Source organism: Sinocyclocheilus grahami, unplaced genomic scaffold (assembly GCF_001515645.1).
Source record: "Sinocyclocheilus grahami isolate Dianchi unplaced genomic scaffold, SAMN03320097.WGS_v1.1 scaffold42.1, whole genome shotgun sequence".
Lineage (NCBI taxonomy): Eukaryota > Metazoa > Chordata > Actinopteri > Cypriniformes > Cyprinidae > Sinocyclocheilus > Sinocyclocheilus grahami.
This window is the reverse complement of record NW_015505221.1, coordinates 2,178,000-2,188,769: the sequence shown is the minus strand read 5'-3', so window position 1 is coordinate 2,188,769 and position 10,770 is coordinate 2,178,000. Positions and strand designations below refer to the sequence as shown.

Below are 10,770 nucleotides of genomic sequence, written 5' to 3'. Positions count from 1 at the left end.
GTTTTGTTATATATGTATATATATATATATATATATATATATATATATATATATATATATATAGTATATACAGCATATATGTTAGTTTTAAATTATATTTAATATTTCATTTTAATTCGAATTTTATTTACCAAAAAAAAATAAATCTGTTTAGGATCTGCTTTCTGAACCTAAATAGTAAGTATTTGGATGCAGATTGGAGTGTATTTATATGTGTTTCAGGTCTATGAGCACCAGGATGGAAGCAAATCCCTGAAACTGGGGGATTTCGGCTTGGCAACAGTTGTGGACGGTCCGCTTTACACTATATGTGGCACCCCGACCTATGTAGCTCCAGAGATTGTCGCAGAGACGGGGTAAGTCATATCTTCATTAGCATGGCAATGTTATTATAACAGAGCATAACCAAAGCTTTTAAAGATCAGGGGCTGGATTCACTGGTCTGAAACTTAAAGAGTGCTATCATGTTGTGTTTTTCTCTTCATGTTATAGGTATGGATTGAAAGTTGATATCTGGGCGGCCGGAATCATAACATACATATTGCTTTGCGGCTTCCCTCCTTTCCGTGGGTAAGCACAGCATTGTTGTAAGTTAAGCATGCAACTTTTATTATGGGGTCAATACGAGTTCAATTTAGATAACTTTACAGCGCTCATTTTATACATGTGTCGCTCCCTCTAGTGGCCGTATTCTGTCATTCTGTTTTGACCTGCACATCTGCAGAGGATAGAAGTCATACCTTCACTCCTAAATGTAATAACGCAATAAATATTCATGAAAATTCAAAAAGATTTTGCATATCTGTTCTTTTAGGAGCACAGATGATCAGGAGGCTCTTTTTGACCAGATTATGATGGGACAGCTGGATTTCCCTCTTCCATACTGGGACAATGTATCTGACTCTGCAAAGGTCGGTATACCAAAAACTAAAGTTTGAAAGTTCCGGAAAGAAAAATAAACCTCATTCTCTTTCTTTTTTACTTCCTTTCTCTACAGGCACTTATTACCTGCATGCTAGAGGTGGAGGTCGAACAGAGATACACAGCTCTCCAGGTGTTAGACCATCCCTGGGTCAATGTAAGACTTTATCTGTTTTTTAAGTGTATGTGCTATTCTCAGACTACTAGTAGGAAACTGATATGTGGAGGTACTGTTTCTACTCTTTCTCAGGATGACAGGATGTGTGAGAATCAGCACCAGTTGTCTGTGGCCGGCAAGATTAAGAAACATTTCAACATGGGCCCCAAACCCAACAACACCACAGCAGGAGTCACTGTCATAGCAGTAAGCGTCGCCTATTTAGCTCTTATGTTTAAATGTGTATATATATATATATATATTTTTTTGTCAATTAACATTACCCACATTAATTAAAGCCAATATACAAAAATCAAATATTAGTGCACTAAGGATCACTTCATAAGCAGCTTTAAGGTGTCCAGTTTTAATTTTGCTACTTCAAAAAGTGATATCATATCTAATAATATTTCATGATGCCTGTACCTGGCATCAAAGCATGTGAATAACTGCACAGTTTTTTCCCTCTTGTTCAGGCATATGTACTTTTCTTTGAGAGTGACATTTGCGTTTTGAATAGTTTTGATATGAAAAATTGACATGCAATCACATTGTTTTGAGTTTGAATAGCCCTCAAGTCTTTTGGAACAAACCCTTAAAAGGGTCTGCAGTACACTGCAGTTGGATCTGCTATAATAAAATCTACTTAAATATAGTTAGAGGTATTAAATAATTCTGGAGGTTGTACTCTTATCTCATAGCTCTTCGCTGACTCATCCATCAGCTCTTCTTCTCTCATTCCTCTTCTCTCCTGGCAGATTCCATCCTACTGCTTCCTTATGGCTGTGACATCTCTTCCTCTGATTCTGTACTCTGCTTATATAATGACTGTCAGCACTGTTGTCAGGGACTGTATCCAATTAGACACTGAAGATTCCTATTTTTTATATTTTCATACATGCTTTTTTTATGTAGGGCAATTACATAACATTACACACACTACATCCATATGTAAACAAACTTTAAACAAAACATTTTCTTTCAAAATATTTCTACTTTTTGATACTCATGCTTACCAAGGCTGCATTTATTTGATCAAAAATACAGTAAAAACAGTAATATTGAGAAATATTATTAAAATGTAATTAACTGTATTCTATTTTTATATATTTTAGAATGTAATTTATTCCTATGATGGCAAAGCTGAATTTTCAGCATCACTTACTGACCCCATATATACGTATTTATGTTTTGCTTTATTTGCACATTGCTTTGCATGATTACTGTTTCATTAGCTTCAAACATAGTTGTTTTTATTTCCCACACTGAGTGTTTCTATATGTAGAACTATTGGACCATTATAAGGGCTTGGTTTACTCACTGCTCTTGTTTTGTAGAACTACCTCTAAATATAACGCCATTATTGAACAGCTCCTCACGGCTCAAAGCTTGTGCTGTTTTGCACGGTGAAAGTAAAAATCTGATGTATTGAGTTCCACTCATTTCTCTCTGCTCAGCCGGACGAGGGGTTTACCATCAAGCGTTCAGGGTCTTTGGACTGCTACCCGCACCCAGGGATGTATTGGATAAGGTATGCCCACAGAGCGGCCCAAACCGACAGTGTTTCCATGGCAACGTGCTGGCAGTCTCCATAGTCCCTTTCCTTTCACACTCTGTGCCTCGAGTTATAAAGTGGGGTGATGCGTTGCTTTTTGCCATTAATGCTTCTCAGTTCGTCTCTGCGTAGCTTTTGCTTTCTGGTGGTGCTTTGCTAAATTCTGATTGTCAGTGCTTCACTTTTCCCTTTCTTTGCTCTGTGTTATTGTTTAGTGCATTCCTGAGCAGTCATTCACTGTCCCATGCTCTCGTGTTCCTCAGACCACCCCTCTTGATAAGGAGAGGCAGGTTTTCAGACGAAGACGCCACCAGGATGTGAAAGCGGCTGCTCCCCGCAGCACCCAGAGCACCTTCCCCTCCAGCCGCACCACCGGCCCGACCCTCTCTCCAGCAGAGTTCACCTCCGAGTCAGAGGATATTTCCCCCAGCTCGGCCGAAACGGTCCGCTCACCCACATCACCATTTTAAGCAAAGGAATCAATGGAAAATGATCTAGAAAGAAAAGGTAAATCGCCTTGTGAATAGCAAAAGATGACAGTTTTTGAAAATGAATGTTTGTTACGTGGTGGAGCAGATGTGGTTAACTAGGACTGGATGGGCTGGTTTTCTCTGTTCAAATTCTGTGAGGGTAGCACACCTGAACAGGTGTAAAAATAATCTCACTCTCTTAACAGTTTTTCATCCGAATTGAGAAGCCCTTGTCATTGTTTAAGAGTTTTCTCTTCATAACTACCGTTTGGTGCTATATGAGGTTTTGTTTGTAGACCATCCTACTCTTGATAGAAAGTATTGCAGCCAAACCTCCCGCTCTGTTTCTAGTTATCACACACACATGATCGTGTGTTTAATACTCATAATAAACCTGCAATGTCTTAACATCTTTTCTTTCAGCGACAAAATCTTTTACGTGAGTTTTTTACCTTTTGTATGAACTTTATATATTTTAAATATTTTAGGTTTGAACATTTATTTCAAACGGATAACTTATATTTGCGTATTTCAGCCTTATTTTCTTTGAGAAACATGTTTTCTGTCTGTTGGTTAGACATTAGAATGTTCTTTCTAAAATGTGTAAAATGCCTGACTAGTTGAAGCTCTTTTTGATGTATGTGGCTGTAGAAATGCTTGTTTGAACTTAATGCAATCCAAGTAATGGGTGTTTATTTAACACGTATGACGTTCGATGATTAGAAACTTGTCAGTTCTTGCTGCTGCTATAATAATCTCTTCAGCTGTAAATTCAGTTCTGTCAACTACTATTTGTCATGAAGATCGTACAGCTACTTCCTAGAATTTGAATTCCTGTGTTAATTTTCAGAACAGTATGTACGATTAAGAGTTTTAATTTAAAAAGTATACACTACGGTGGCCGAGAGAGCTCAACGCGCTGCAACTTAAGAAAACACATGCAAATTGAAAAAACACCAGCAAATTAAGAAAACATCTTCATCAGTTTGATTGCAGCGTTTCTTCATTTGCATGTGTTGTGAGGATTTGCAGCGTTTCTTCATTTGCATGTGTTGTGAGGATTTGCAGCGCGTGTGTTGTCAAACTGATGAAGATGTTTTCTTAATTTGCTGGTGTTTTTTCAATTTGCATGTGTTTTCTTAAGTTGCAGCGCGTTGAGCTCTCTCGGCCACCGTAATACACACTAAATGTCCACTACTGATTTTAAAGAGTACATTTGGACTAAAATTTTACATATTTGTCTTTTTTAAGTGGAATGTAATATTTTAGACAGATTTTAGAATTTTTTTTTTTTGTCAATTTTAATTTGAATGTATGGTGTTGTTTTTGTCACACGATGGCCAAATATGACAACAGAATGATGCTCGTTTCCACCATAGATATGGATTTTAAAAAATAATAATTATAGTAAAAAAAAAAAAAGGTAATTGTGACTTTTCATCTCACATTTCTGACTTTTTTCTCGAAATTCTGAGGAAATAAAAGATGGAATTGTAAGATATATACTCAGAATTGTGGGGGAAAAGTTAGAATTGTGAGATAAATGCAGAATTGAGAAATGTAAACTTGGAAATGGGGAAAACAAAATCAGAATTGTGAGATAAGCTTGGAATTGCACAATTCTTGTTTTTTTCTCAGAATTGCACATTTATATCTAAATTCTGAGTTTTATTCTGGGGGCAGCCATGGCTGAATGGCAATTCTGTAACCCGAAGGTCGTGGGTTCGAGTCAGGGATTGTAGGTTTTATTATTTTAACGAATTAACATAAGTACTTTTTTTTAAAGCAGTTTATTCATAATAGCAGCAAGTGTTTTGCAATAGAACATGAACACAAGTACATTGTTCCAAACAATAATTTTTCAGCTAGAAGTACTTAAAGATGGATGACGTTAAAGATACCCTAAAATAAAGTGGGACCCAGCATAGCAGTTATAGCTGCATTATATACACAAAACTTAGCTATTAAGTTTCTGTTGCTCGGCCATGTCTGGACTCCAAATGTCTTATCTATTTATACAGTACATTTTCATTCCTTTATGTGGTGTTTTGTGGAGTTTGCACACTTACTGTAAAGGGCCGAGTGTGTTTGTCTTGCATGTGATCTGAGTGTGAGTGATAATCATTTTACCATCAAGACATGTTGACCCCATCTACAGTACAAGCAACTAGTTTCAGTGAAGACTGTTTGTGCTTCTCAGTATTTAACATTGTTATACAGCTTATTGAAGCCTCCAGCATGAAAGGCTTCAGGTGACACTATGAAGGGGTGAAAAGCACAAAGGCGAAAAGAGTAGTTCTTTAAAGTATGAGCATGTAGTTGCTTTTTAATTAAAAATGTATCTTCTGTGTTTGCTCGTCAAAATTAGACTAGAACCCAATCCATGATCAACAGGATGTAGAGCAATTCATTATAATATAGGAAATATTCTAGCTCATATGCAAAATTCAGTGCACAAGCATAGATTACATCTTGTATATTTGTATAGATGTATATCCATCGCTTGTCTATTGTCTTTCCCATCAAATGTCATTTAGGCTTGACTTTCTTACTGGTGGAAGAGTCTTTGCTTCCAAGTAGCATTGAACAGTGGTGCATTCAGCAACAAGCCAAACCTGTGAATAAATGATTCCACAAGCAGAAACCCGTGTTTTTATTTTTTAAGGTCAGTTTCAATTTACTGAGAATGATATTTAGTATAGGAGATTTTCATTGTTATGCATGTTTCCCTGTTTCTGTCACCATTTGATATTTTCCCCTCAAATGCTGAAACGGCAAGGTGCGGTGTTTCCGTGACTGTCCAAAAAACTTATGAGGCACATGAATGTAAAGGAAGTCCTAATCAAGCGGATTAAATGACGGAAAGTATTGCTGTTCTCAAATGCACATGATGTGTGTTTGTATCCACTGATGCAAGGGAACAGTACTCAATGCCGTACATTTGATATTTTTTATTATAAATAAAAAGTAGGCAAATACATTTCTCTCATCACAATGATTCACTAGGACATACTGAACAGTTTTAACTAAAACGTAACCAACTTAAGCATATCTGCTGAATTAGCAGGCACCTTCACTTGCAATGTCAATGTTCCTGATGGAAACTATTCTCATAATCAAATCAAATTTGATTTCAATAATCAAATTTGAAATCTGAGGCATTTTAACATATGACACTAAGGTAAACTCATTTTTAAGGTTTTACAAATAACCAATGCTCAGTATATCAAATCTAAATCTATTCTTGTAAATAAAATGTTAAGTATGGCACCATATTTCTTGTGTGGATTGGCAAAAAAAAAAATGTTTTGCTTCGTACAGCAGAATATTTCACATATTTGCACAAAAACAATTAAAAATAGTGTAGATTTTTTGATTCATAAACTCTGAGTTATAGATTTGATTTACATTATGTAAGAGAATCAAAGATGCACATACATCATACATAATGTATTGCTTACAGCAGTGATTTTACAATGTTATTTTCTGTTTACAAGTGCAATTCTGAAAGGTGCCAATTTAAGACAGTAAAGGAATATAACAAATAATATTTATCGCACACCCTTCATCCTAATATTCTGACCATGTGAAAACTCAAAATAGTTTTTGAGATGTACAAAGCTTGGTGTATGCAAATGAGAAAATATTCAAAATAAAAACCAGTTACAGGTGCAAATACCAGTCTAAAAACCTCAGCGTTTGTGTAAAGCCATGTATGACTTTAAATGATAAAACTGCACAAGAATTACAATATTTGCCCAGATGCAGCATCAGCGCCAACCCTCATTTGGTGCTTGTCTTTAATGGTGCATACATCACACATCTGAAATGAAATACATCCACAACAGACAAACCATTCATCCTCACGTGAGGAGGATGAGTGAACAAACATTACAGGACGTCACATTAAACAAAAGAGCATTTCTTTTTTCTCTCTCTTTGTAATCATATCAAAAAGCATTTGATGATGTCAAACGCATAAACAGGACATAAGTCAGAAAGCAGCCTCACAGACAAGTTTAAAAGAAGTTGTATAGCATTTACATTCATGAGCTCAGCAGCAGAGGGAGGACTTTTACTTATTTATTGTTCAGGTAGCTTTTCTTTCCCAAGGGCCGAAAGAAAAAAAACCTAGAGAAAGTGAAATATGCTGCAAGCCAGTAGAAAATAAACCTCATAAAAATATTGTTATTGGTTCTCTATGCAAAGTGTCACGATTACAGTTCAAATGACGGGACTACGAGTAAAAAGGCTGTTTTTGACAAGACTATTGTTGGTTCTGATGACAATTAGATAAAATAATTTGTGATGAAAAACTGGCCTCCATCTGTGCTCTCTCCATTCATTTTGAAATTGTCATCTGTCAACTGCTCCTGTGCATTTTTTGAGACACGTATAAGCAGCTGAATCTCAGTGTAGGTTACCACACTTAAACTGCTGTGATTTCTCCAACTAGCATTGTGTCATTTCTTGATCCATATTCCATATGTTATTTGTTACATCACCTCCCGTATTGGCACGTAACCGTTCGAGGCTGCAGCTGGCCGTCACTGGCTGATCGCTCTCAGTACCTGTTCTGATGCTCAAAGTGCCAGCGATTAAAATCAAGGTTAAAAGCCACGATGCTGCCAGACGCCATGCCTGTGATCAGAGTCCTGGAAACATTGAAAACAGAGTCAGGTTTAAACCAGTTTAGGATTTGTTTGTATAGTTTGTCTCTGTGTGGTGTAAGTATAAACTTTGTATAAGGTTTATAAAGTTTGACCTCTGATCATGTGACAGGTCCATGGCTCGGATGCCGGCGTCACAGCCAGGGTAGACATACAGTTGCTTGAAGTCACAGGCCTGCCAGACCTCCACCACCCCGTTATCTCCTCCAGTCACTAGATTTTGCCCATCACTGCTCAAGAGGATGGCCTGACAAAAGAGAAGGAATTGTGGAAGGAAAAATGAATTATTTATTTATTTAAATTTTTTTTGAAAGAAAGTAATACATTTATTCATCAAGGACACATTAAACCAATTAATAATTACAGCAAAAAGACATTTATAATATTAGAAAAGATTTGTATTTCAAATAAATGCTATTTTTTGGAACTTTCTATTCAGCAAAAATACTGAAAAAAGAATCAAGTTCCACAAAAAAACTGTTTTCAACACTGATAATACTATTTCACAATACTACTGATTTTACTGTATTTTTTGATCAAATGAATGCAGCCTTGACAAACATAAGAAACTTAAAAAAAATTACAAAATCTTACCAACCACAATGTTTTTTAAAATTTGAAATATAACTCTTGTTATTAATTATTTAATGTATTAAATAAAATTATAATTTTATATTATATTACAAAATATTATTTTTTACACTGTATTATAAAATATATTACAAAATGTGTATGTGCTTCCCGATTATTACTATGCTATTATTATTATAAAATATTATAATATTATATAAAAATATAAAAACACATTCATATAAATAATTTAATGTTTAAAACAATTAATAAAAAATAAGAGATATATTCATATATTAAATAATAATACCAATAATAATAAAAGTAATACTAGTAGTAGTAGTAATAATAATAATCTATATCAAACTACAAGACTACTCATTTATTTTACCAATACATTATGCATTTAAATTAATTTATAATGTTGAAAAGTGAAAAATGTACTAGAATTTTATTTAAGAATTCATCTTTTTATTCAACAAACAGTTTTGCAATTGCAGCCATAGAGCATTATTAGAAAACTGAGCATTGCTATAGAATCTAATCTAACAGACCAGTATGTGTGTGACCAAGTAAAGAGTTGAGAACATACACGCGTGGAGTCGTTGATCTCCATCTGGGCCAGCAGCTTGCCGTTGATGCTGAAGTTGCAGAACTGACCCCTGTCATAGTAGATGATGCAGTGACCTTCACTGGACACTGAGATCAGGCGGGGAAGCACACAGCTGTCAGAGCCCTCCAGCGCCCTCAGAAGATCCCCAGTGATGGTGTGGACCAGACATGGCCCCTCTGACAAACAGACATGTCTGATAAATGACGCTCTTGTGGAATCACACACTGCCTCTTCACTTCATATCCCACAATGCTCCTCTCTCACTTACCTTTTGCTCCACTGATTACAATTCCCAGCTCAGCACACACTGACACACACACCACCTCATAGTCATGACCGGTCAGAACCGCACGAGGAGCTGGGTAATCACCTGCAAATGAGCACAGGAAGCACAAACACACATATTACCCAGCAGGAAACAGAAATATAACAACATCAGCAAACTGTAGCATAACAGCATGACCTAAGATCACAGGCTTTAAAAGTGCATTTAAAAGTAAAAATAAACATGCAATTTCAGGATTTTGAAAGATATAATAAAAAAACAAACAAACAAAAACAATTAAAATAATACATTAAACACACACACACGCAAAAACATAAACATAAATAAAATGAAAAATATAAATAGAAAAATAGATGTATTCTCACTAGTGGTGTTTTAGGATTTTGACTATTATAAATAAAATTACAATAATAATAAATTATAAATAATTAATCAAATAAATTAAAAACTTTAAAAATAACTAAAATCTTAATAATAATAATAATAATAACAAAAAATAAACCAAATTATAAATATATTAACAGAAATAAAATAAACACAAAAATAAAAAAATATAGCATTATAAATAAATTAATAAGAAGCAAAATTCTAAAATAGGATTATAAGATAATAATAAATTATAAATACTTTCATAAAAATAGATTAATAAACAGAAACAGAAGCATTCTCATAAGTGGTCTTAGACTTAGGATTTTAAAATACAAAATAATAACAATAATAAAAATAATAATAAAGCAATCACAAAAGTAAATGATATATTAATTGATAAAAAAATAAATGAAAAATATAAATGGGAGAAATATAAACTCTCACTAGTGGTCTTTGACTTTTGGATCCTGCTGTACATAAATAATTATTTATTAAACTGCTAGCCTATAAAAGCAGCTTGTTTTGTTTGAGCAGAATCTTGCAGTGCACATGACTAAAACCAATTAATCTGATTCTGCATGGAAGATAATGCAGTAAGAATACTACACAAACACAATATAACCGATGTGAGGAAACCACAATAAAGCCCTCAAGAACATCTGCCTCTAAATGATCACCGACAGCGGCCCAACAGCCTCTGAACCCCATACACTGTCACATGATGGATGAGAGGGAGGGAAGAGGTGATATGAGCTCATTTAAAGACACCTGTGGTACCTCATCAGCACCAGCTGGACGGATCAGTGAACTGCCATGAAAGGGCTCGTTTTGGAAAAAGTAGAAAACTCATTTAAAACCTGCCTCTTACAAACACAACAGCCGAGATGTGATTTGAACATTGTGGAATACATCCCCATCCCTATCACATCTACACTTTGCTTATTATAAGGTCCACTGCTGCAATTTCCAAAGCAGTTCATTTGAGAAATAACAGGTAGAATCATTAAACTCGCTCGACCTCCTGGGTCTCTCACGCTTGAAGACTTGTATATTTGTACACACTGCAGTAAGTTAGAGAAGCAATTCAGGCGTAAGGAAAACAGGGCCTGTGCTGTAATTAGCTTGATTTGTGCAGTGAAGAAGCAAAGCAGTAATTATT

General features: G+C 35.1%; 2 protein-coding genes across 2 annotated transcripts in view; one reads left to right on the top strand and one right to left on the bottom strand.

Moving 5' to 3' along the window:
* The window catches only part of LOC107582281 (serine/threonine-protein kinase DCLK1-like), a 32,227-nt gene extending 28,237 nt beyond the window's left edge, over positions 1–3,990 (top strand). The window contains exons 13-18 of the mRNA XM_016268048.1: positions 223–356; positions 493–570; positions 815–911; positions 998–1,078; positions 1,172–1,285; positions 2,897–3,990. Coding sequence (XP_016123534.1) covers positions 223–356; positions 493–570; positions 815–911; positions 998–1,078; positions 1,172–1,285; positions 2,897–3,103 — 711 coding nt within the window. The 3' untranslated portion in view covers positions 3,104–3,990. The remainder of the gene's footprint in view (positions 1–222; positions 357–492; positions 571–814; positions 912–997; positions 1,079–1,171; positions 1,286–2,896) is intronic.
* Positions 3,991–6,624: 2,634 nt separating this feature from the next.
* Positions 6,625–10,770, bottom strand: part of LOC107582280 (neurobeachin-like) — a 288,543-nt gene continuing 284,397 nt past the window's right edge. The window contains exons 54-57 of the mRNA XM_016268046.1: positions 9,225–9,326; positions 8,936–9,132; positions 7,869–8,020; positions 6,625–7,758 (exon numbers count right to left, since the gene is read on the bottom strand). Of these exons, the coding sequence (XP_016123532.1) occupies positions 7,668–7,758; positions 7,869–8,020; positions 8,936–9,132; positions 9,225–9,326 (542 nt within the window). The 3' untranslated portion in view covers positions 6,625–7,667. The remainder of the gene's footprint in view (positions 7,759–7,868; positions 8,021–8,935; positions 9,133–9,224; positions 9,327–10,770) is intronic.